Source organism: Equus quagga, chromosome 1, assembly GCF_021613505.1.
Source record: "Equus quagga isolate Etosha38 chromosome 1, UCLA_HA_Equagga_1.0, whole genome shotgun sequence".
NCBI classification, from domain to species: domain Eukaryota; kingdom Metazoa; phylum Chordata; class Mammalia; order Perissodactyla; family Equidae; genus Equus; species Equus quagga.
Window position 1 is genome coordinate 174,221,700 of NC_060267.1, and position 26,015 is coordinate 174,247,714.

The window sequence follows — 26,015 nt, forward strand, 5'->3', positions numbered from 1 at the left end:
GCAGGAAGCTGCTGAGGGCCTCCACCCTGGGGAAGGGTGGCCGAGGGAGCGCTGAGAATCCACCCAAGTGGGGTATGTTTAGAAACACTGGCCAGTATCAGCAGGTGACTGTTGTCGCCTTCCATGCTCCTCTCCTGGGAGCTGTCCAGAGTGGAGGGCAGAGAGACTGTGACTTTGATTTGACTGTGGTTTTTTTCCTTTGGGGAGAGTTTACTGTTGAACCATCGGATGAGCATTGCCAAGGACACGCCCAAGGTCAAGGGTACAAGAGAGTGGACTATGATGACTCTCAGAGACCTCAGGCAAGGATCAGGGGCCCAGAGCTACCCAGGCTTGATGTGTTATATCTAGGATTGGGGTTCGTCGGCATCCAGGGTTGCCACAGGAGGGAACCCTGCAGGGCCACGGTCAGATGGCCCACATTCTGTCTCTTACTGTGACCTTGGCCTCCTCGGGAATTCAGTGCAGAAGTCCTGGCCGCAGCTTCTCACCAAGCACAGATTCTGCGGAGATGCCTTCCAGTCTGTGCATGTCCTTTCAAACGCCCTTGGGTGAAGCCTTTGGGGAGTTTGAATTTTGGAAACAGAAAACGTTTCTTTGGGGCCCCAAATATGTTAAATCCTGGGTGGGATCAGCCAGAATAGTGTTGTTTTAGCCAGAGACGCAGAGAGCTTGTGGGCTGGTGAGTCCGCTCCAGGGCAGGGGGAGCAGTGTCCCCAAGAGGGGTTGCAGATCATCTTGGGACACTGGGCACTGGCCGTTGGTTAGGGGTGGTGACTAAAGGGACAGACGCAGTGCTTATTTGCAGGTGTGAAAATGGGATCTGTTTGTTAACAGAGATGCTGGTCGCCCAATGTACCGGCTCAGTTGTGACGTGCAAGTGTGTTTTCATCAATCTTTTAGCAAATGTTCTCTTTTGGTGGCCAGTCCTGATAAATCCCTTTAAAGGGGTAGTTCTTAGACTCCCCTGCAGGACCCTTGGGGGAGCAAGTAAGAGACTCGAGGGGTCTGGCTACTGCTTCATTCCCTGCAGATATGCTTTTTTGAAAAACCACTTTGTTGAGATATAATTCACATAGCATACAATTCACCCAAAGCGTACGGTTCAGTAGCTTTTAGTATTTTCCCAAAGTTGTGCGACCCTCTGGTAAAACAGAGCTTTACCTGGTTTTGCCTGTTGGGGCTCTGAAGGGGACTGTATTTGAAGGAGGAAGATTCTGCTGCGAAAATCAGGTTTGAAATTACCGTTATAATCTTACTGGAGTTGAAGAGGCTTTTCTGGAGAGACTGTGTTGTTCAAGCTCTATTTCAAACCCCAATGAGACCCGGGAAGTGGAGTTGGTATCTAAGACCGATGGGGTAAAACCTGGAGCAGCCAGCTACTTTTTTCACAGAACGGACATTTAAGGCTTCATTCAGCATTTAAAAAAAAATCCTTTTGCACAGTCCTAGTGTGGTTAGAGGAGGTTAGAATGGTGGGGTGGGGCTGCACAAAGACCCATGGATGCAGCCGAAATGGGCTCCGGGGTCCAGGGTGGGGGGAGGTCTCTCATTAGCAGATGGGGTTCCTTGGTGTGGGAACAAATCCTCCTCCGGCACAGGGCACACCCCAGCTGTCCCCTGTAGGCCTTCCTGTGGGACACTTGGTAGCAATTGACGTTCAGGTTAATGATTGAAATTAAAGAAGACAAGAGTCATCTTAGCAAAGAGTTTATCAAAAAAGGTTGAAGATTTAGAAGTTGGGGGTCAGCATGGGTGAGCGTGGGCCAGTCCGTGGAAGGACTTCATTGTCTGACCTGCCGTGAGTGCTCCATAAGCTTCCTTACGGTTTTCCTTGGGAAGGTCAGGCCCTGGTGGCCTCATGGAGCATTCACAGGCTGGTTTGCTCTTGCTCGGTTGCAGGGAGCATCCTCTGCTGGCCTTATCTGGGGGCAAAGACAGGAGCCACAGCACGCTGTTGTTGTGCGACCAGGATTCACGCTTCCCTGCCAGAGGACTCGGCTAATTGGATTATTTTCAGTTGACGAACTTGGTTTTCCACCTCGGAACACATGTTTCTTGCCTCTGCTTTATTCACAGGACGTGTTCCCGATTTGAGGTGAAACCATGAAGAGAAAATAGAACAAATAATAATGCTTTTCCGCAGTCGCTTCTTGCTGCTGCTGGCCCTGGCTGCGCTGCTGGCCTTCGTGAGCCTCAGCCTGCAGTTCTGTGAGTATTGGGGTGTTGCCGGGGCGTCGCTGGGGCCTGGGAGGGGAGGGGGCTTTGTTCTGAAAGAAAGGGCCCTTGTGGGGAGGAGGCAAGTAGTCCCCAAAGCCGTTGCTTTCAGATGAACGATGAGGCTGATGGTGGATGGTCTGAGTAGGAATCCTAAACCTCTGGGTGTGCGGTTTTGGCCAGGAGGAGCAAGAGGGCCTCCTGGGCCTGGCGACACGTTTTTGGCTTCTGCATCGATCCCTAAACTGCTGAGTTGTTCTCAAGTCAGGTTACCAAGGCAGAGATGTTGAGTGGCTCAGCTTGTCTCTCGTTGTACTGAGTCTCACAGAGCAGAGGTGTGTGGCCCGCTGGTTGGTTCTTTGAGGGTTGGGTGTCCATCTTATGTTCAGTGAGCTGGGCAGCTGGAGTTGCTGGGGAGGGTTGGGGGTTAGGTCACCGGGCAGTGGTGACTGTGCATGGGAAGTCCCGTGTGATGAGCCAAGAGCTGATGAACCAGTCTGCGACTCAGCGCCTAGCACTTTGGCCTTCACTGGGAGCTGGTGCGTGGGCTGGGCCCCACATCTGCGCACCCACTGCTCCCCCGAGAGTGGCCATCCTCACATGCAGGCCCCAGCAACGACTTGGTGGAGCCCTTCCGTGGTGGCCGCGGTCTCTGGGAGGCCCTTAGCCCTCTGTGGCTCCTCTCTCCCCTTGGACTCTATGCCATAGCTTTGCCGAGTCGAGTGGCATTCTCTCCTCGCCAGTCTGTTCTCTGTGCCCGGATCCTGCTGCCCCTCTGCCCGGAGTGCTCGCCTCCTCACCTCCCTCCCATCCTCCCCTCCACATGGTTCACTCAGCCCGTTTCTCCTCCAGGAGGCTTCCATGAGCCCCCACCTGAGTCTGGTGCTTCTTTGATATACATCCAGGATGCCCTGAATCTGCTCCCCTTCTGCGCCAGCCGTGCAGTATCATAATTCTCAGTTCTGTGTCTTTTCCTTCTATAAGACTGTCTGCTCTCTGAGAGCAGGGACCCTGTCCTGTTTCCTCTATACTCTGGGGACCAGCACTGCCAACCACACAGTCGGTGTTTCATGAATGTTTGTTAAATGAGTGGATGAATCTACACCTGCTCTGAACAGCAGGCTGACCCTACTTCCCTTCCCTCGTGGGGCTGTCTGCTTGAAGCTGAGGGAATGTCTCTGCACGAGGCTGAGAATTGTGTTTTTACTGTCGCCTGCCTTCCCTCCATTTTCCCACCTCACCCTGACGGGTGGGAGATGCGTGGTTGGTGCCCATCTCCGCCTGGGACGGCCCCGTGAGGAGGTGGTGTTCCTGTCACAGTTTGACTGATGGAAAGAGCAGGTGGCTCAGCGAGTGGGGTGTTCTGAGTGTGCCGAGGACGTGGGACAGGCTTGGCATTTGGAGTAAGTGGTTTGAAGAGAGGAGGCTTTGAGCAAGTTTCCCTAATTCGCCTCCAATTTGTGACATATTCCGTGCACATGTCTGGTGCACATGACTGGCTATTTCTAATAGTAAGGAGAATTTAAAATACTCATTTTATCCTTCTAGCATAAGGAGAGGTCAAGAGAAGGTGGGCCTGGGAAGTTGACGGATAACTCTAGACGGTTAATGAACCATAAAATAGGAATCCTTTTCAAAAACTAAGTTAGGACTCTGAGTGGTTTGTTTAGCTTTTCATTAAAAATTTTCCATCCTTCGGTTGGAGAGGTGGGAGGTTACAACCGACCTTGATGTTTGTCCTGAGAAGCTGACGGGTTCTGAGCCGTGAGTGTGGGTCACTTGTGTTTGCTGCGTTTCTCTTGCATGAGGTGGTTTCCACGCTGCTGAATTGGCCTGTGTGTTTTGCTTATATAACTCTCCTGAAAGTACCTTCTGTTTGAGGAGAGCCAATTTTCAGCCATAGTTTTTTTAAGGAAAATTTTGCAGGATAAATTAGGCTGCCTGGGTCTGAGCTCTTCACTCTCGGATGCGTTGAAGTTCGGAAAGACATCAGCTATGGACGTTCTTTCTGCTCTTCTATTTCTAGGTAAACTGTAAGTTTGGAATTTACCCATTTCTGCGGAAACGGCGTTTAATTGCCTTATTTATTTAATTACTTTATTGGTTGCTAATTATTATGGTGTAAGAAACTGCACTAATCCATAAGACAAAGGTAGACGCTAAAGTAACTCTCAGAATTGGTCCTTACCCTAAAATACACGGACTTTTTCTGTACCATTTCTTTTGACTAATTTTTGAATACCAAATTAGCACATATAATTATTTTAGGTAATGTATTTGAGGCAATCAAATATAACTTGGTTTTCTCATGCTTTAAGTGAACAGTATAGTTTCGTTTTCTGAAATGATTATGTATTTTATTTTGTCTTTCGGTAGTTTTCTTTTTCTGATATTTTGAATATGAGAAAGTTATGACCTAGGATACAATTAAAAAATCAGGCTTTTTAAATAAGCATTTCTCCCCCTTGGTACACAAAATGCATACATGAACCCACATATATTTACTAAGTGCTTATGTGTGTCGGGCATTTGTCTACACTGTCGGGGTGGAAGAGGTAGGGAAAGGATAGAAAAAAGATTAAGATACAGTTCATAGTTTCTCAAGATATGTTTATTTTAAATGGTACTAATGACTTGCTACATGCCAATAGCCTTTAATGAAAATCATTCATTTTGTAGTTTCAAGTCCTTGATGTTTTTGAGTTTGGAAACGGGGACATTCTGAAATTCCTGACGTTCAAATCATAGAGGAGAACGAGTAGGGCATAAATATCTCTAGTTATTCCAGCTAAAATGCGTCCAAGTGGCAAAATAACTTCTCAAGTTGAAGGACTCCTTTAGTGCGACAGGGAAAGACTGTGGGCTCCGAGGACTTGCGATTGGTTAGTCATGGTTCTGCTTTTTCTGCTCATTTGCGATCATCCATTTTCCTGCCTCAACCCAGCGTTCCCTTCATGCATATTTTATGCTCATTGCGCCATGTTCCAAGTGGCATTCCCAAGATGGCAGCGTGACAGGAGCGCAGGCTCTGGAATCACAGCCTTGGATTTGAATGCTGCTCTGGCACTTAGCAGCTGTGTGCCCCTGGCAAGTTGGACCTCCCAGAGCCTCTGTATCTTCTTCTGTAAAACAGAGTTAATTGTTGCTGCTTTGCAACATCGGTGTGAGAACGGAGACCTTGTGAGAAAACCCTTGGCTCGGGGAAGCATAGTCAACATAAGCCTTTTGAGCAACAGTGCAGAGTGCTGTCATAATGCACCATCCTCAGAATCCAGAGCTCTTGGTGTCCCAAAGGCTGCCAGAAGTCTTATGCCCAAAGTCTTATGTTACTTCAGCCACTTGTCGAGAGAGCTTTTGAAATATATCATACATTTCTTTCTTTCTTGATGAGAGTTCATTGGCCATGGTGGAGATCAGTCTACACTGGGCACATGGCACCCATATATGAGGGGTTACCTTCTGGGCATTGCCCTCATTAACCAGAGCAGCTTCTCAGGGAAATATCTAAGGTGGACTGGAAATTCAGATCCTCGGGTGGAAGAGAGGTGGGTTAACCTGCAGAAGTGAAAGCCAGTGTTGTCTTCAGTATCTGATGAGCCCTCCCTGCAAGAGGAGTCGGACCTGCTCTGTGTGGCCCAGGTGACCATGGAGACCATGTCAGTTAGGCGTGGGGAAGAGCTTGCTAAGTCTGCGTCGGGTGGAGGCGGAGTGGGTGGTGTGCAGACTCTGGAGCGTCGCTCTGTGAAGAGTAGGATAGTAGGCAGGTCATTGGACCTGATCCCATTGAAGTCTCTTCGCACTCTGAGGTGTATGAATTTTATCTTGCCTTGCTGAGTCAGTGTCATGAGTATGCACAACTTTCCTTGAGTTTGCAAACTCTCTTTGAGTTTCCACTGAGTGCTAGGAGCTGGGCTGGGAGTTTAATCTCTTGAGGCCACAGGAGCTGTCTGTGTAGGGGAGGGAATCACGGACGGACACCTGGAACAGTGTACAGTGTGCTAGGACAGGTAAGAGGCAGCAGCATGTAAGGTAAGGTGGGAAAGAACGTGGACCCTGGAGCCAGACAGCCTCGATCGAGTCCCGGTCCTGCCGCTTCCCAGCTGTGTGACCTCAGGCACGATGTTTACCCTCTCCACGCCTTGGTTTCCTCATCTGTAAAATGGGGATAATGAGAGTTCCTATTTCATAGGATTGGTAAAGGATTAAGTGAGCTGATATTTATAAAACACCTAAAATAATACCTACCACATAATAATTGTTATATGCATGTTTGTTAAAGAAAGTGAATTAGAGATAATTTATGGCAGGGTGATATGGGAGGATAGAGAACAAGAAGCTAATCAAGGCTGGGAGGTCAGGGAAGGCTCCCAGAGGAGGTGATGTCCAAGCCTCATCCTTGAGAGATGAGTAGAAGTTGGCCAAGGAGGAAGCTGAGAAGGGCATTCCTGGCAGATGGAGATGGATGTGCAAAGGCAGAACAAGAGAGAGCAGGACCAGGTTAGTCACCTGTGTGTAGCTGTGAAGTTGGACGAAGGCTGGGGCCACCTCCATCACCACATGACATCCTGAAGGTGTGGGGAGCCACTGAAGCAGGGAAGACACCATCGGATTTGTGTCTGGGAAGGACCGCAGTCCGGTACAGCATTTGCCAAAGTGTGGTCTCCCGAGCACATTGTTAGAGGGAGCTTGGTAACATGTATATTCCAAAAAGAAGAGAGCACATTTTGTGTTCCTCCCCACAGACTCAGAATCTTGGTGGGAGTGGAACCTAGAAATCTGCATTTCTAAACAAGCTCCCTGGGTGAGCTTTCCAACACTCCTGGGAGCATTTGTAAACTCAAGGAAAGTTGTGCATACTCATGACACTGACTCAACAAGGAAAGAAAATTTGGGCACTACCTATTCAGAAGCGGATGGGAGGATGATGATGGGAGGCAGCTGGAGGCCCATTTTGCTCCTCTATTAAAAGGCTGAGGGTGGCTCCAATGAAGGTATTGGCCCTGAAAGGAGGAAGCGAAGCCAGAGGTGTCAGGGTGATGCTGTGGACTAACAGCTGTTGGCGGCGTAGTGGGACCAGGGTGATGGGAGAAGGGGAGGCCTCCACCATGGCACATAGGAGCCTGGCTCGGGTAGTTCAGGAGATGCCTCTATCCTTCCTCCGTTCATGCGTTCATTCACATGGACATTTCATCCCTCTGGATGAGTGTGCTGAAGGCTGAAGGAAATGCCCAGAACATAGACTGGAAGGTCAACCATGTGGGGCTGATGGCTCCCTGGGTCTGGATGAGGAGGCCCAGGGAGAGTGCTCAGAGCAAGAAGAGAAGAGGATGAGGACAAGGCACATGGATGAGCTGGGGCAGCGCAAGGGGGGCACCTGGGGGAGTCGCTGAGGTACGTAGGGGTCATTGGAGGTGCCCAAGGCCAAAATGGGTGCAGTGTCCTGCCTGAGGGTGAATTTCAGGGCAGAACCTCCAGGAGACCCTGTGCAAAGCCCCTGTTTGGGGACTTTGTGTTCACTGTTGGAGAAGCCCTGGCCTGGGGAGACCAGATCTCCCAGCAGCGTGGGGAAGTCGCTCCAGACCCACAGCCTGTGGACTTGCTTAGTTTGGCCCAACCAGTGTTTTCATATTTTTTAATTTATTTACTAACGTTTTAAAACTAGGCAATTTCATATAAACTTCCAGCCCCTCTTTTCAAAACCAGGCTGTCCAGCAAGCCGAGCCCACTTGCAGGGACAGCCCCCCGTAGCTGAGCCGCTGGGAGGGGGCTGCCACCTTGGGGAGCGTGAGCTCTCCCTTTCTCCTCAGCCCCCCTCTGCCGAGTGGCTGTGGGCTCCAGAGTCCGTGCCCTGTGGTGCTGGTAGAGGGAAAAGAGGACAGGGCAGAGACGAAACCTGGGCAGACAGACAGGACAGAGGCCATGAAGGAGACAGAGCAGCAGCCGAGAGGTGGGGTCCCAAAGCCAGGGAGGCAGGTGACCCGCCCCAAGCGCTAAGGGGGGCAGCTGAGGAGCTCAGCTTAGCCAGCCGTGTGCGTGTGTATGAGTAGTATATATGTGAGTGTGTGTGTGTGGTATGTATGTGAGTGTGCAGGGTGTGTGTGAGAGTGTGTGGTGTGTGTGAGTGTTGCAGTGTCTATGTGAGTGTGTGCTATGTGTGAGTGTGTGATGGATGTGAGTGGCGTACGTGAGTGTGGTGTGAGTGTGTGATGGGTGTGAGTGGCATATGTGAGTGTGGTGTGTGAGTGTGTGTCCAGAAGTTCCCCTGGCACCTTTCTTCCCTGCAGAGCCCTCACTGTCTTGTAGCCCCCGGCCCCCGTATCCTCTCCCTTATGTTCTTTGGGCCTGTTGTCTGCTGGAAAGAGACTGGCCATGCTTGGTAGAATAGTGTAGAAATTAAAGCAACATTGCCTCTGGGTAGGAGAGCGAGGAGGCCCTGAAAACCTGCCTGGCTGTTGTGACACTCACCTCGGTTGCTCAGACCGGGCTTCCTCAGCCTCGGCCGCTCTTTGAGGTTGGCTGTCAGCGTTTGCAGCTCGCCTCTTTGTGGGCACCCTGAGGGCCCGTGGCATGTCAGGGCAGGGATTTTGCTGAGGCACAAATCTAGAGCTCCAGCTGAGAGGCCCCCATCCCGCCCTGGGGGGCAGTGGAGAGGGGGGTGCCTTCATCATTCTCTCCTCTTTGTCCTGGGTACATTTTATGGAGAAAATCACGTGCCCCGTGGAATGTGTGAATTTGGGGGTTCATGAAGATCTTAATGTGTTTTGGTGACAAACTCTGGGACTGTGACGCTTAGAATGCCAAGGGCCCGATGAACTGTGCAGTCTACTTTAAAAGCCACAATAAGTTTCCTCCTGGGTTTTCATTTTGGTGAGTTAGAGTTAAAAAGAATAAGGAATTGAAAATGAGGGCTTGCATTTTTTAAGCTGAGTTCTGTCATAATATCTTCATCTCATCTGTTTGATTTCCGAGAGTTTTAATTTTGCTTTTTCTCTGACTGCTTTGTGTCCAGCTACCACACAGAGTTAACTATCAGTGGGTAAAAAAAATCTGTAGATAAGTGACAAAATTAAGCCTGAAAAGTCACCTTTCATCACACCGTCTTAAGCTCCTGTGGTCGTTGTGTTGGGGGTGGTGGTGGTAAGAGTCTCGGGGAGCAGGCCCTTCCCTCAGCTCCGAATGAGCACTTATGTCTGTGGCTCATCTCTGGTTTTCTTCCAGGTGGGGGCCTTGTTTGTTTCTCTCTCTCCTCCCTCCCTCCCTCCCTTCTTCCTTCTTTCCTTCCTTTTTAGCTTCTGATCTTAGGGAATTTCTCCTAACAATAGACGAGAGGACAGGGATGTACGTTCACAGACGTTTATTGCATCACGGCTTCTAATGGGGAAGGCACCCGAAGTGTCCAACAGTGAACGCTCCTGCGTGCATTACACCCTGATGACATGGACCTGCCTGTGCTGACGTAGAGGTTGTCCATCACATGAAAGGACGGATGGTACTTTTACATGGGAATATGTGTGTGTGTGTCCAGTCAGCAGTGTTGATAAGTGGGGACTCTCCCATTTTAGAGCAGGGGGAGCTATGAGTTAGTAAAACTAGGAAGTGGCAGTGAAAGTAGTGAATTCAGGAGTGTCTGCAGATGCCAGACTGTGTGACGAGGAAGACAAAAGAGGAGAGAAAGCTGCAGGATGTTTTGTCAGAGTAACCACTGAATGGAGGTGAGCCAAGGACATGGTGGGAGTGGCTGGGTGGAGTTTGCTCCAAGTGCACTGACCAGCTCCCTTTTGTCTTAGCAACAGGGCTCCAGCCCTAAGCTGATGACATTAAAAAAAAAAAAACAAGAAAGTCCACCTCGAAGTGAAGTAAGTGGTAATCAGATAATCAGAGTGGAGCCCTGTGATGTGGAAGAGGCCCGCCCACTGCCTTGGGGGCCAGGGGTGGAGGGGGCAGTTTGTGAAGCTGCTCAGAATGAGGGCTGGGGGGCAGAATCTGAATCCTGAATGAGAGGGTGCAGTCAGGAGTATACACAGAGCACTCTGGGAACCTCTCACTGTCCTCCTGCCAATGTGGCCGCAGCGCACGGTTGCCCACGGGGGCCCAGCAAAGCCTGGCTGCCCCTGGGTGGGAGGGACAGGATGCGACGCCCTCTGTGATTTATCTGGCTCAGGCTCCAGCATCACCTCTTGCCTCCCTCCCTTTTTTTCCTGTGTCCTCTAAGGGGCTGGACCCTACTGGCCAGGGGTCTGCCCCTCAGGGAACCTGGAACCCACCCATAGCTCTGCCTCTCCCCAGCCCCGGGGCTCTGCCAGAGGGTGGGATGCTGGTCTCATGAGGTCCAGATACCTTAGGGCGCAGGCCCCTCCCTCAGCTGCATTGTCGCTTTCCCTGAGGTGGCCTCCCCAAACCGCCCCCCTTCCTTTTCACCCTTCCCACAGAAGGCAGATGACTGGCCACCTTCCTGGGTGGTTGGTTTGGTGACCTCAATGGGGTGCAGACCTTTGAGACACAGAACTCATTCATTCCTCTTGGGGGAGGGGAACAGTATCCTTGGGCCCCAGTGACTCTGTCACCGTTCCCAGCAGAACATGGACGGTCGCACGGGTTGAATCTCTGGCAGGACATCCAGCTGCACATGCACACTAAAATGTCCACTGTGGGTTCTCTGGGTGGGAAGGTTATGGGTGATTCTCACTTCTTTTTATACCTTAGTGTTGAATGGCTATTTTAGGATCAACACATGTTTATATGAAATGTAAAGATCCCTTTTCATTTTGAAAAAAGAAAAAAAAAACTCTTCTCGAGGGTGTCGAGATTGGAAACCTGTTTCCAGGTACAGTGGGTCCTTAGCCTGAGTCCACGGACGTCTGCATTGTCTCGCATGGTTTCAGGGGTGCTGTGAACCCCCGGGAATCGAAGGCAAAGCTTCTGTTTGCAGTCTTCTTTCAGGGGTGAGGATCGGTAGCTTGTATCAGCTTCTCAGAGGTGAGGCAGAGGGGGCAGGCCCTGAGATGGTTACGGATGGCTGGGGTTCCTTCCTAGTTCTTTTTAGGGCCTGACCTGGACGTCTCTCTGATTTCTAGCGTCTGTCATGATTTGGAGTCCTTGGTGCTTGCATCATCTAACCCAGAGGGCCCTGTTAGGTCGAGGCCAGTTATCAGTGGCCCCAGAGGAGTGCGAGGTGTCCTGGTCCCTCTAGGAGGACGCAGCTGGGCTTAAGCTCAGGCTATGTGGGACCCCTGCCCCTGCACTCTGGAGTCCTGTGGACTGAGGTCTCAGTGGCAGATGCCAGAGGGAACGACCAGGCAGGGTGGAAATAAGAGCTTGGGACAGCCTGGGGCCGGAGCTGAGCCCCCAACCCCGTGGGAGCCACCCCTGCAGTGGCTCACTGGCTCCTGCATAGGACCAGGCTTATCACTGGCGCCAAAGCACCTACTGGATTCTCATCTAACAGCGGTTCCCCATGAGGCAACGAGAATGAGGAATGAAGAATGAGTAAGGAGGAGGATAACGAAAAAGATTGGTGTTGTATTGTGGCCCCAAGTGGATACATCAGAAAGGGAACTGGGGGTTCAACTGTGTGATAATCTTGTCTCTGTAAAACCAAGTCTCTCCGGGTGTACAGATGGGGACTTGGTTTCTCACATCACACCTGTACACGGGGTTTCTAGCCCTGCCTTTAAAAACAAGTGACCAGAGGCAAATAGCAAAACTGTGGGCTCTGGTGTCGTGATTCTGGTTTATATATGAGAATTACACACAGGCATCTTTATATTCATTGCAGGGTCGAGGCAGAATGTCATTTAAGACAACCTAGTGGGTTGAGGAGCACTAGGGGAATTGTGGGAATTGCCTATAAGAACAAATCATTATTCTTTGGCAGGCCAGTGAAGGAGAGAGAATTCAAGAGCCTTTTGGATTACTGGGAGAGAGAAATCAGATGACAGGGCTAGGGGTGTCTTAGCTTATGAGAAGGCGCCATCTTGGATGAGCTGAATGTATTTAAGGGAGTCAGAGAAGCTTCTAAAATTGGGGTGGTTGAGAGGGGAGGCGAAACTGGATTGTTGAGCGTCTGTGAAACGCGTGGACAGAGAGGGTCAGCATCCCTTCCCGCTCCCTAGGTGAAAGGAGCACCTTTTAGGAGCCTGTAAGGAGCAAGGATAATCACAGCAAGGGGAAGCAGCACTTCTGGATCCCTTACCACATTGCAGGCACTTCGTGGTCTTTCACAATAGGTGATGTCTCAAGTCGTCCTCACCGCCACCCTGACACAGGTGTCATCATCTTCGTTTTACAGATGGAGAAAATGAGCCATGGTGAGGCGGGAGTACCTGCCCAAGGTCACACAGCTAGGAAGTAACAGAGCCAGGACTTGAACCCCGGCCTTTGTGACTGTTTGGCCCCCAGCCCTGTGCCACCTCCTTGCATTCATAATCATGGACAGCAGAGGAGACTGAGGGTAGACTTTGGTAGCTCTGGAAAAGGAGTCCCAAAGAAGAGGTGACTATAGCCCCCAGGGAGGTGGCCAGCCCAGGGCTGAGGTCCCGACAAGGGGGAGGCAGGCTCTGGAGCTAGGTGGGTAAAAAGTGGATGGTGGGCCGCGCCTTTGCTGGTGCAGTCAGTGATGTGGCTGTGGGCAGCAGAGCCCGGAGCAGTGGAGGCAGAGCTGAGCCAGCACTTCAGCTCCATCATACCCGCCTTCGCTGGGACGCCTGGGGATCCCTGACACCTCACTTTAATCTGCCAGGGTGTCAGTATAATCAGAGGAAGAGCTGACAAGTAAACAGCACACGTCTAGGTACCATGGGAGGCAGCCTAGAGCCGAGGCAGGGATGGCAGGAGGCAGGGGTTCAGAGGCCACCTGACTCCTTATAAGACTGACTCTTCCACGTGGGGACGCCTCTCTTTCCTGGAAGGGCCTTTATTGGCACAGTTGGCTAGGGTCAGGTCCCCATCCCTGGAGCAGTCAGCTTGACAAGGATGGGATCCTGGAGGAGCAGCGTGAATACCCCCACCACACCACGGGGTTGGCAGGGGGAGGAGCCACTACACAGAAGGAAAAGAGGGGCAGTGGTCTGACCTGGGGTGGGGCCCTGACAATGCTCTGTCAAAGTCGGGTGTTTAGGCACCTGTAAAGGGCTTGCATACAGCAGACTCTTAAGGCTAGAGATGGTGGAAGAAGGCCAGGTGTGCATTCTTTTTTTTAAGATTTTTGTCCTCTGCCCTGGGCCAGAGTCCTGGTATGGGGAGATGAGCTAGAGATTGTGGATGTTGGCTTGGTGCCCTGGGGGAAGGACACTGGCCTGTCTTTGTGCAGGTCAGAGTGACTCTCAGGTCATGGGCTGGCTGCAGACACCTGGCTGTAACATCACCTACTGACCTTGTGGATCACCAAGTTTGTGGAAGTAACTAGGGTGGCCTGAGGCCCAAGGCCAGACAGGGGCTTGTGGCCTACGACCTGTGCTGGTAAGTTATGATCTGACCCTGACCTGGGGTCTTTTCTCTCCTTTCCTCTATTCCATGGGGACCATCAATAAAATAAGCAAAAATTAGAGGAAGCAAATTGTCATTAGATGAGACGTGTCGCTGTAGACGAGTCCACTGTGGCTCCTGGGCCAAGGCTTGCTGGTAGGTCCTGTTCTGCCCAAGGCTGTTGACCCCTCTTGTGGTGACTTCCCAGTATCTCCTCTATATCCAGGTCTTTCCTGCACCCTTCCTGCTCCTCACCCCCAAACCAGTGACCAGGGTGTGTGGAGGCCAGTGCCCCCTTAATGGCCATATGCTTTCTGCTCCTCCTTTCTTTTTTAATATCTCACCACCCTCCCCAATGGGATTGTAAACTCCAGGAGGCAGAGACTGTCTACTCTTATTCTCTGAGGAATTCCCAGCAGATGCTCAGTAAATGTTGGATGACTGAGTGCAAGATGCATAAATACTAGACCTGAGAGATTAGCAGGCCTGCTTACAGGCTGCAGGGCCCTGGGCAAGCCCCTTGACCAGCCTCTGCCTGAGCTGCTTTGCCTGGCTGCTGGTTACTCTTCCCAGCGTGAGGTCCAGAGCTGGAAGAAGCAGTGCGGGCCAGTTTGGCTTGTGTCCTAGTCACAGCTACGGAATGTGTGCTAATAACGCACATGGATTCATCCTCTGTGCCTTGGGGAGGGTGGAATGGGGAGAGAGGGGAGAGGCTACGCTGTCCACGCGGACAACGCCTGATTGTTTCACGATTCTAAGAAGTTTACTAGTTGCTTTTACAAGTGAGGGGGCCCAAGGAACTGCCTTAGAGGTAATGTTCTCTGCCTTTTCTTTGACACTGAGACCCCACTAGCATCTTTACACAAGAAGGTTATAGAGGTGCCGACAGGATGAAAGTGATTGTAGATGAGATGAGCAGATAAAGCAGCCATAAATGAGAGAGACTCCTGTCCACAAGTGGCTTATGGAAGTCTCTGCTTGGAAATCACTCCTTGGGGAAGTTGCATACCCATTGGGACCAGGTTAATTATCAATAAAAGATGCCTCCTCTTCTGTTATTCGTGTTGGCCATGGCGGTGCAGTAGCCCCAGGGTACTCACCTAGATTCCTGGGGTTTTACACCTACACAATGAAAGTCCTTGTCTTCCCATCTATTTACCTGCCCACTGTCCCTTCCAGTGCTCCCACAGTCTGTTTTTCTTGCCTGATGACATTTGAGCTGCTGTCATCTGCTTGAGGTCAGCAGATTCCTAATTGTCCCACAGGGCGGCTGGAGGAGTTGGGGACCTGGGCGAGGCCTGCCAGGAGAAGCACTGGAGCCCCAGGCCCCTCAGCCCCTGAGCTTGCCCCTCGACCCCCTTTGTCCAGGTGACCCTGGCGAGCCCAGCAGAGCTGATGTGGTGAGTCCTGCAGCAGCCAGGGCCGAGGCAGCCTCCAGCCCAGGGGCTGCTCCTTCAGGCTCCTTCGCAGCTGATGTCTCCCAGGGCTCCCTGCATGTCAGCCCTGGTGGAGCCGAGTGGACCAGGCCTCAAAGGGTGTCTTGAGCCAACTTGCTGCCTCTTGTCTCTGTTTGCCCATGCTACACAGCCCTCTCTTGTCCTCCTCTCCTCTTCCGCGCGTAGCCAGCTCCTCTTCAGCCTTTCAGGCCAGCTTCGGTGTCTTCTCGAGGAAGCCTGCTTAGATGATCGCCACTTCCCAGGCTGGTTGGGTAACCCTCTCCCTTAGAGCTCCCATGATGAGGATTCAATGTGAGATTTCATCAAAAGCATGGAGCACAGTGCCTGGCTCAGAGCAGGCCTTCACTTCAACAAGGGTTTATGGAGGGCCCATCCTGTGCTGGTTGGCCGGGGAATATAAACATGAGAGAGGCACAGTTCCAGCCCTCTGGGCGTTTGAGGTGGTGGGTTGACAAAGTCTGGACACTTCTGCTTACATCTACTGGAATGTGAGCCAGGATGGCAGCCAGGACCAGGTGGGCTCATAAAAGAGGGATGTCGAAACTGCTTGGGCATTCGGGGTGGGCCTCCTGGCAGGGTGACCCCTGGGATCAGTTATGGAGTTGGCCAGATTTGGGGAACAGAGATGGGGTGCGGGTAGAGCTGCCAGCAAAGGGAGGAGCATGGGTGAGAAACATCCTGGGGAGTGGGGGCGGCTCTGAGCAGTTCAGGACAGTGAGAACCAACTTAAGGGCGGGATGCAGGGAGATGGAGCTGGGGAGACGTCTCACTCACGGTTTCTACACACTAGAACCTCCCCTGAATGTCTGGTATCTGGAGGAGCCCTCAAAGGGCCTGCATGGACTTCCCTGCGTCCTGGTGACTCAAGAAGGTGCACATGGCACGGGGTAATCTCAGCAGCTTGTGGGCAAGGCCCACAGGCCCAGATGGCAGAGGAGGCAGCAGATAAGTCTTTCTGGGTGAAAGGTCCCTGATTACCACCCACTCTTTATCTGGGGCTTTCAAACCACTGCTTCCTGGGGTTGTGGGTGTGTCATTTGGACCCAACCACCATGGTTCCTGTCTTAGTCCATTGGGCTACTTAACAAATACCATAAACTGGGTGGCTTACAAACAACAGAAATTTTATTTCTTTGCATTCTGAAGGTTGGGAAGTCCAAGATCAAGGTGCTGGCAGATTCGGTGTCTGGTGAGGGCCCTCTTATGCATCTTCTTGCTGTAACCAAAGATGGCAGAAATAGGTCTCTTTTACAAGGTCACAGTCCCATTCCTGAGGGCTCCACCCTCATGACCTAATCACTTCCCAAAGGCCTCACTTCCAAATACCATCCCTTTAGTGGTTAGGGTTTCAACACGTGAACTTTGAGAGGACACAAACGTTCAGTCTATAGCAGTTCCTAAGTGGCTGTCCCAACAGACCTTACTCCATGTGCTTACAGATAAACCAGCAAACCTTGGAGACTCTGGGATGCCCAGGGATCCATGGCCCACTGTCCCTGTGTCACTCATGTTATGTCTTCTTAGCTGCACCGGTCCCTGGCCCAGACTCAAAGGGACTGTGCCCAAGGCATGGCCAAGAGGCCACCTGTGGTACCATTTCATAAAGGAGCAGAGTTAAGGACTGTGGGGTGCCACACAGCCAGGAGAATGGGATCATTAAGATGCTGCCTTAGGATATCTACTTTTCCTCATTCCCTTGCTCCGGCACAAATCCCCCATAGTAAATTACCTCCAACATCTGGGTTGTGTGTTAGCAGTTCTGGCCCCTTTCTGGAAAGAAAGTGGCTCTAGGACCAGCCAAAGAGCTAATTTTGAGTTGGTGAAGCACCAGCACTTGTTTTAACATGACTAACGCAAGTAATGAATGAAAATATGCTAATAGTAAAAAAAAAAAAAAAAAAAAAGTGTATCTAGACATTATAGGAAGATACATATATTTCTATTCATATAGGACGTATGTAACATTCTTACTATAAATATATATATGTGTGTGTATATATAAAACAATGTAGACATTTATAGAAAAACAAGTAAAAATACTTCTTCTTACCCCATTCCACCCATTGCCCGGAGGAAACCACTGCTGCATGGTGACGGATGTCCTTGTGGACATTCTTCTTTGCATTTACATAATAAACAAATGCCTGTATATTCATCCATTTATCGTTTGGTTTTTCTTTACACAAAGAGAATCATGTAAATATCCAGTGACTTGGTTTATTTGCTTCATTTATCTTTGATTCTTTTCCGTTCTTTTTAACGGTGGCAGAATATTCCACAGTATGGATATAACATTCTGTTCTGCTAATGATGGATATTTAGGTTATTTTCCTTTTTTGTTATTACAAACAGCACTCAGTGAATCTCTTTGGCCATACATCTTTGTGACGGGAATTGATATCTTTGTCGAATAGATTCCAAGATGTAGAATAATGGGATCAGGGACAAAGGACATTTTGGTGGCTACCGCCGAATACTCCCTTCAAAAAGTCATTCCACCACTTTCCACTCTCACCTGCAGCGTATGGAGGTGTAGGCTTCACACCTTTGCCGGTACTGATATTATTATTAAAACACAATTTTCTAGTCTGATTCGGGAAATCATATCCTATTGTTGTTTATTTTGTATTTTTTGACATATGAATAATGAGCATCTTTTCATGTTTATTGCCATTGGTATTTATTTTTCTGTAATTAGCCTGCTCATATCATTTACTGATTTTTCAGTTGTAGGAACTCATATGCACTTTAGATATTAATAATTTGTTGTGTATGTTGCAAATATTTTCCTTTCAGTGATTTGCTTGTCTTTTACTTTTGTTTATAACTTCTATTTGCCAAAGGAAATTAGGAAATTGAAATGAATTTAGACTGGTGATTGGGCCCTGTTTTAGCTATTGTTCAAATGTATATATATATATGTTATGGTGATTAATAAACTTTTTAGAAGTTAAGTGATTCATAAGCACATCTATTTTCATGTATTTCCTTAGTTGGTAGTTACTAAAAATACAGCTATTATTGTGTAGAGAGTTCCAGAAAATCTGAGATGCTACAAAGAGGTTTCTCATACATGGGAATATTGGGGACCACCGACCCAGAAAATAGACTTAACATCTGCTTGTAAATAATTGATAACATATTAGTCACGACTTACTTGGCTGAAAGTAACTGAACCCCAACTCAAACTAGCTCAAGCAAGAAGAGGACTTGCTCAGCTTACATACCTGGGACATCTAAAGGAGCTTCTGGCTTCAGCCACATCCGGACCCAGGGGCTCAAAGGATGGATGTCCTCAGGTCTTTCTCTCTCTCTGATTAACTCCCTTCATTTCTTGGTCTGGCTTGTCTCTACTTAGCGTCTTTTTCACTGCTGACAGAGGCTGTCCACGGAGGGACAAATGGCTGGGGCAACCCCAAGTTTCCATTCTTAGAGATCAGCATGTAGAATTCTAGTGTCTCTGTACAGCTCCTCTCTCAAGGAAAAGGAGTCCAGTTGCTCCATCACTGTCCTCATTGATCCTGTTCACATGTCCATCACTAGCCAGGGGGCAGGGACATTATGACTGTTGGTGGTTCAATCAGAACCACAAAGGGAGGGGAAGGAGTGGTTCGCCAACAGAAAGAGGGGTGCTGGATGGACAGACATAGCAGACTGCAGGGCCCGTGCGTGACTTCCAGGAGACTGTAGAGGAGAAGCTACCTGGAGACAGAGAGTGGGCTTGGGATGGGGCTCCATCCGCCGTGTACGCCCTGGGCAGCTGCCTCGGCTCCCCCGGATCCAAGGCTCTCTTCTCTGTAAAGTAGTCTTGGGAGGATTAGTGAATGATGCCTGTGATGGGGCTCTGGGGCCACAAACTGCGAATCAGGTGATATCAAATAAGACATGTCAGACACCACATCTCGCCCCTTGTAGGTCTGAGTAGGTGATGGTTTCCTTCCTCAGTATTTACTAGAATTCTGAGGGTGTTAGGAACGAGGTGGTCGGGTTGCATGAGGTTGGTGTGTAAGTTCTTCCTTCCCACTGTGAGCGAGGCCCCTTTCTCTGGGGTAGCCCACCCAGTGTTGCATGATAATTATTGGTGAGGAGAGAGCAATGGCTTTGAGAAAGAGGCGGGGCACAGTGGGGCTCAGGAAACAGGATGGGCAGCTGACCATGTGCTCTCCACTAAAGTCTGCCCTGATGCTGAGGGTGAGAATAGTTCATCAAAGTAGAGATGCAGCCGCACGCAGGGCCCCTGCCGCTGGTTCCTGTGACCGCATGTCGTGACCCGCTCTGCCTTCCTGGCAGTCCACCTGATCCCAGTGTCGACGGCTAAGAATGGAGTGAGTGGCAGGAGTCGGAAGAGGATCCTGCCGGACCCGGTGACGGAGCCCCCGGTGACGGACCCTGTCTACGAGGCTCGTTTGTACTGCAACATCCCCAGTGTGGCTGAGCGCAGCATGGAAGGTAGGCCTGGCGGCACTGCCCAACTTGGTGCCCAGATGGACACCCCTCAAGGGCCTAGTTCTTCAAGCAGCACAGCATGGTGGCAAGGAACCCGATGGCCGGGGCTCCAACCCTGCAGTGGCCACTAGGCCGTGCCCTTGAATGAGTTCTCAAGTCAGCTCCATATCTGTAAAATGCGGTACCTACTCACAGGGCTGCTGGGGGGATTACGTACCTGCTTGAGCAGCACGCGGCTCGTGAGAAGCCTTCCACCAGAGTTTGCCGTTGTCATGATTTTTAGTGATACATCAGCAAGACGGACGGGTGGCCGTGGCAGGCCCTGGGGCATCGCCTCAGCCACCCCCTTTTCTGGGTTGGCTCCCTTGGGACTTAGGCATCCTGCAGTGACGGGGTGGGAAAATAGGATCTCTACGTTGAGTCTGGCTTTTTTGAAAGTGTATCAGAGTGATGCTGAACATGTATCTGCTGGTGCTCTGCCTTGCCTCCTGAGAGCTCTAAAGCAGGAGTCATTGTTTCCAGCATTGCTGTGGGCCTCCCCTGGTCTGTGGATGGGAGTGAGTCCACATGAATGGTCTTACTCCTGATTCACTGGCCTCCGGCCCCCAGCCACACGCCCAGAGCCTCCTGTGACTTCTGGGGGTCTGGGACGTAAGCAGCCCTCTCACAGTCCCCTGCCCTGCCTTGTGAGTCTATTCAGGGGCCTCCACCCAGCACAGCACCATCCAGTGTGGTCACCCCTCCCCACTCCTGCACAGTGAAAAGGGCTGACACTTCCCCAGTGATAACCAGATGACATGCTCCTCTCTCACAGGTCACGCTCCGCATCATTTTAAGCTGGTCTCAGTGCATGTGCTCATTCGACACGGGGACAGGTACCCGCTGTATGTCATTCCCAAAACGAAGCGACCGGAAATTGACTGCACTCTGGTGGCTAACAGGTAAATTGCACTTTTTCTAAAAGTCATTTTCAAGAATCTGTTATCTCTGTCCAAATCAGAATGCTGACTGGAGAATTACGGGATGGGGAGTGACCTACACTGGTTGAGCGAGTACTCTTTGCCAGGAGTCTGATCTTCAGAACAATCTTGCATGTTAATGCCTTTTCACGGTTGAGAAGACAGAGGCCCAGAGAGGTGCAGACACCTGTGTGAGGCCACTCAGCAGATAAACTGAGATTTGAGCCCAGGCTCAGCTGAGGCTCACTGTCTCACCCTGCTGTTCTTCAGTTTGAGAAGCAGCTGGGACATGGTGCGGTGAACACTGGGTTAGGAGTCCTCAGACCTTGGCTTGGCACTTCCGTTCAGGGCAGCAGCTAAGTCCCTTAGTCTCTCTGAGCATCAGCCTTCTAGCTCTAAAATGGGGATAACAGTGCTGATCAGGCAGGGCTGGGGTGAGGAGTAAGTGAGATGACAGAGGGGAATGCGCGCTATCAGTTGCAAAGTCATATAAATGTAAGATATTACTTCAACCTTTTAATTTTTCACGGGAGTAGAGACAGCCTGCTGTTGGATGAGCCCTTAGGATGAAAAATAATTGAAAAGAGAGTGGAAATTGTGCATATGGAAATGGCATGGCTCTAAAATTAGAGGCACGGTTAGCCATAAGGAGATGGGCCAGACCTCAGCAGACGTGTCTGTGGGCACGTAACCTCCCGAGCAGAGTTCACTGGATGAGGAGAGAAGACGGGGGGGAAGACGTGACTGGGATGGAATGCTTCTGGGTGCCGGCCCGCCCCGGGCAGGGCCAGCCTGGGGACCCACAGATTGCCTCCCTGCAGCCAGGCTGTTCTTTCACAGTGGACTGCAGAGTGAAGCTGGGAGTTTCAGGTTCTCTTCGCATCTCAGCCTTCTCATGGTCCAGTATTACGAGAAGATTAAGTGAACCGTTTCATGTAAACATCATGAAATACTCTGTGACCGGAGGCCTTCACACACTTTTCATTTCCTGCTGGAGGTCCTGAGGCTCACGCCCTGGGTATTTGTGCCTCTCTTCTATGTTCAGCAAGCACAGATGCATGTCCTAGTGTCCCGTGGGTTGGAAAACACCCTGGATGCAGTCCGGCCCATGTCAGAGTGCCCTGCAGACACTGGCTTTCTTCCTCCAGTCTCTGTCGTGCCGTGCCAGCCTCCCCGCTGGGACCCTCTGCCCCTGCCATACCCCTTCTTGCAGGCCCCTCACTCCTTCAGGCCTTGCACCTGCCATCTGGCTTGCTTGGGCCCCATCCCTGCTTGGCCCACTTCTGCAGCCTGTGCAAAGCGCCCTGAGATGCTGCCCCCTCTAGGAGACCTCTCCTGGTGTATCGGGATGGATTCTCTGCTTGTATCGGGCACTGTCGCTGCCTCACCCAAACAAACGGGGGATGTACGGGAAGGGTGTCAGAACAAAATACCTAATGGCCAGACCTTAACTGGCCTTAGGACTAGGGCAAGGGCGGAGGCCACTTGCTGTGCTGGGAATTTAGCCCTTTAGTTTCTGGATCATGGGGATGGGCTGGAGTTTCTGGGGTGGCAGGAAGGCGCAGGGTAGGGTACAGGGAGGGCAGCCCCAGGAAGTGGCTTTGCTCCATCAGGTACCGCAGAGTTTCCATGTTAACAACTGACATAGTCCTGCCATCGCATACTGGCTGGACATCCACCCTTTGAACAGCCTGGGCACAGACGGGCCCCTAGGCCTCTTGAATTGGCCAGACCCAGGCCAGCCTCCAGGACTTTGTGGACAGTACTATGCCTCAGCCCTGGTGACCCGCAGTTTCTGCTCCCCTTTCTCTAGCCGGGCTTCAAATTCCCAGATGTGAGAATTTGAGTGGCTCAGCTCAGTCCACAGGTCTGTCTCCAGACCAGTCACCTGTTGTGGACAGGTCCCTGGGCACCGTGAGGCCTCTGGGGGCCACCCTGGCTGTTCCCAGAGAAGGGGCCCATTGGGCAGGGCCGTCTGGCTGCATGCAGGGCCTTCCCTGTGCACCTCAGTACTTTGCAGCTTGTCCTCCCAGCATCATTGTCTCTGCCCTCCCTGCACCACCGCTCCTCCAGGGCACTGGGACTTACTCCTTCCTGAAATCCTGGTGCCCAGCCTGAGCCTGGCATGTAATAGTTGGTGGACTGGGTTGGTTGCAGAATGAATTCAGGACCTCAGAGAGAATCGCAAGTCATAATTGCCTCTCATGTGTTCCTATCACGTGCCTAGCAGCAGATGTGAGCCTCGGCCCTGGAATCCTCTGAGGCCTTTGTAACGTGTGTGATGTAGGGCAGGTCGCTTCACCCCTGAGCCTCAGTAGTCTGTTCTGGAATGTGGGGGTGGTAATCCCCCCCTTGTCACATCCTTGTGGAGTCTGCCTAAGGTGTTGGAGTAAAGCACTGAGCCTGATCTGTGATGTCGTGTCATTTACCGCAGCAGCCTGGAGGTCTTCTGGGGTTCTGCCTCTTTCCTCTCAGAGTGGGGTGGTCACAAGGCTGGGCCAGGTCCCAGGGCCCCTCATTCTGTCACAGTGATGACAGGATCCTCTGATGAGACCATTGCTGGAGCTCCCACCTGAGAAGCACGGTTCCTGGGGACCCGCCGCCCCGGCTGCCTCTGCTCTCATTTTCCCTGGCCTTGATCTCTTGGCCTAGTTTTATATTACTGAACATTCTGTATTTTTAGGAGCTACTTCACATTCTTTGTAGAAAGAGGGTGGAGTATGCATTTTTAATTAATGTCATTTTAATCAATTCCATCTTTAAAAACAAGATAAGTTGCCTTGTTATAAGCAAGCACTTAGAGTACGCCTGAGCAGGACTCCCCGCCAAGTGGACCCACTTGGGGCCTCTGAATCCCCTGGGACTGCGGGATCCACGTCACCAGCAGTGCCTGTTGCCTTCCCAGGTGTTAGTTCCACCTCAGGAATTACTTATTTTTATGGCCTCCTAAAAGGCGCTGAGTTCTGGCGTGCGTCTGTTGCTCTAGTCTAGTGAACAGGGTCTCTGGGCCCCCAGGCAGGGGTGCGTGCGCTGAATCAGCAGCCAGATGCATGTATGGGTTGGTTGCCCTGGTATTTCCCTTCCCGATGACACATTCCATGGCTCTCAAAGTCTTTGTGGTGGAAGCTGCCTCTTTGTGAATGCCACGTGCCTTGTGACAAAGATTCTATTTTAACCCTCATAGGACTACATTTAGCCAGCACTAAGGCTATTAGCCATTGATATGCTGTGTTTAGTAAGTGCTTATTTTTTTGTATTCATGAATATGAATCAGATATTCTTCTCTACATCCAAGGAAGAAAAGAATATTCACTTCAATCAGCATTTATTCAATAAACTTTATTTTTAAACTCCTATCATGTGCCAGGTTCTGTCATATGTGCCTGGCTCATGTACCAGGAGGTGGCACGCGAGCAGGCACCTAAATGAAGTGAAGGAGCCAGACCTATGAAGATCTGGGGGAAGAGTGTTCCTGATGGAGGGAACAGCAAGTGCAAAGGGCCTGAGGCTGGGAGAGCTGGGCTTGTATGAGTAACAATAAGACCAGTACGTGGCTGGACTGGAGAAGTGAGGGGGAGAGAGAGGGCTTCAAAGGATTTACAGAAGAAAGGCTGTTCCTGCCTTCAGAGGCCTCACTTACCTCTAGAGAGACAGACCTGGTGCCCGGGGCATGGTAAGCCAGCGTGGGTGGTAACAGCAGCAGCAGTGTTAGAGAAAGAAGTGGAAGAAGAGCAAGAAGTAGAAGTGGAAGTAGTTTGGTACCGTATTTGGGGGCATGGGCCAGAAGAGGGGCGGCCTGACTCAGTTTGGGCAGGCAGGGGAGATGGGATGGTAGATCAGGGAAGACCACCGAGAGAAAGGGACGGAAAGGGTGTGCAGGAACAAGTCAGGTAGCAGCTGATGATAAACAGTACCTGCGGTGGTGAGACTTACCTGTGCAGAGGTGTGGGGAGGTGGGCCGCTCAGCCCACAGGCGTGAGCGTGAAGTGGAGAGTGGGTAGCAACTAGGTCATCTGACGCTTTGAATGCCCAGCTAAAGAGTGTGGACTCCAAGCATTTACGTCAGGTAAAGCAGAAGGTCCAGAAAGCTAAAGACTGAGAAGAGTGCATTGAGTTTATCTTTCTAGAATCTCATTTTATTAATAATATAAAATAATAATTTCTTCAACTAGCACAAATTGTAAGGCGGCGAGGGAGCTGGGGAGTGAAGGAATGAGATTATGAAGATCTCTGGCCGCCATGATGTGGAGGATGGATTGGAGGCTGGCAGTGGTGTTTACGTTGTTATGGGGATAACGACCCAGAAGAAAGACTTCACACAGAGTCAGAGCCCAGGCCCTTAAGGTGACCTACAGGGCTCCTGTGCTCACCCCTTACCCGTCTGACCTCACCTGCTGCCCTCCTTGCCCTCACTCACTGCTTCAGCCACCCTGGGCCTCACTCTCCTTCCTGCACGCGGCTTTTCACTGCCCATGTCCTCTCTCCAGACGGCTGTTCCCCAGGTAGCGTTATGGCCAGTTCTCTCACCTCCTGCAAGTCTTTGCTCAAATGTCACCTTCTCAGTAGGACTACTCAGAATACTCTAGTTAAAATTCAGTGGACTTTTCCTTCTGTCCCTGTCTCCCAGGTCCTCCTTACTTGCTCTTCTTTTTGATAAACGCATCAAACATTTCACAGCATGTCTTACCTTCTAACACACACATGCATGTATAGTGTTCACTGTATGTTGTCTGTTTCCCTGAGCTAGAATGTGAGCTCCTGAGGGCACTGGTGTTCATTTGCTTTTGTTCAGTGCTGCTGTATCCCAAGTGCCTAGGACAGTGCCTGGCACATGGGAGGAACACAATAAATATTTGTTGAATGAATAAATGATGGAGGCTGGAACTCAGGGAGTCGCAGCAGAGGTGGGGGGCAGGGGATCTGAGAGAAAGTTATAAGGTGGGATGGATGGGCCTTGGTGATAGGTTGGGTGGGAGTAAGAGAGAAAGAGAGGACAGGGCCCCGGTTTCTGACTGGGCATCTGGCCAGAGGTGGTACCCCTCCCTGGAGTAGAGAGCTCAGATGGCAGGAAGGGAGGGAGGTTATGTGGACAAGTTGCCCTCCTGAGTTTGAGCTATCATCAGACATCCCAGCAGTAATTTCTAGAAGGCAGTATAGGCTGTGTAGTTGCGGGGCTCAGGAGCATTGTCTTGCTGGGAGATAGAGGTTGGTTTGAGAGTTGAGCATGCAGATGGCAGTGGAAGCTGTGGGCTTGAGTGGGATCCCAGAGCCTGTGCAGTGAGGGAAGGGCCAAAGCACAGCCCTGGGACACACCAGCCTGTAGCCGCACAGAGAGAAAGGAGGGTCCCGGGAGAAGATGGTGACGTTGCACACAGGGAAGAAGGCAGGAGAGCGATGTTATGAGAGCAGAGGGTGGGCACAGTTCCAGGGAGCAGAGGGGCAGTTAATCACGTCAGGTAAAGCAGAAGGTCCA

The 26,015-nt window shown here is 51.0% G+C and overlaps 1 protein-coding gene across 8 annotated transcripts in view; it reads left to right on the top strand.

Annotated features, from left to right (window-relative positions):
* Window positions 1-26,015, top strand: part of PXYLP1 (2-phosphoxylose phosphatase 1) — a 67,649-nt gene that overhangs the window by 31,038 nt on the left and 10,596 nt on the right. For 3 of the 8 annotated variants that reach the window (XM_046675890.1, XM_046675880.1, XM_046675899.1), the window contains 3 exons: window positions 2,080-2,211; window positions 19,428-19,586; window positions 20,398-20,524. In XM_046675890.1, the coding sequence (XP_046531846.1) occupies window positions 2,133-2,211; window positions 19,428-19,586; window positions 20,398-20,524 (365 nt within the window). In that variant the 5' untranslated portion in view covers window positions 2,080-2,132. Of the gene's footprint in view, window positions 1-2,079; window positions 2,212-3,892; window positions 4,244-12,505; window positions 12,709-13,525; window positions 13,675-19,427; window positions 19,587-20,397; window positions 20,525-26,015 lie in introns of those variants that run through there. The other 5 variants (XM_046675934.1, XM_046675926.1, XM_046675943.1 and 2 more) reach the window with 5 other exon arrangements.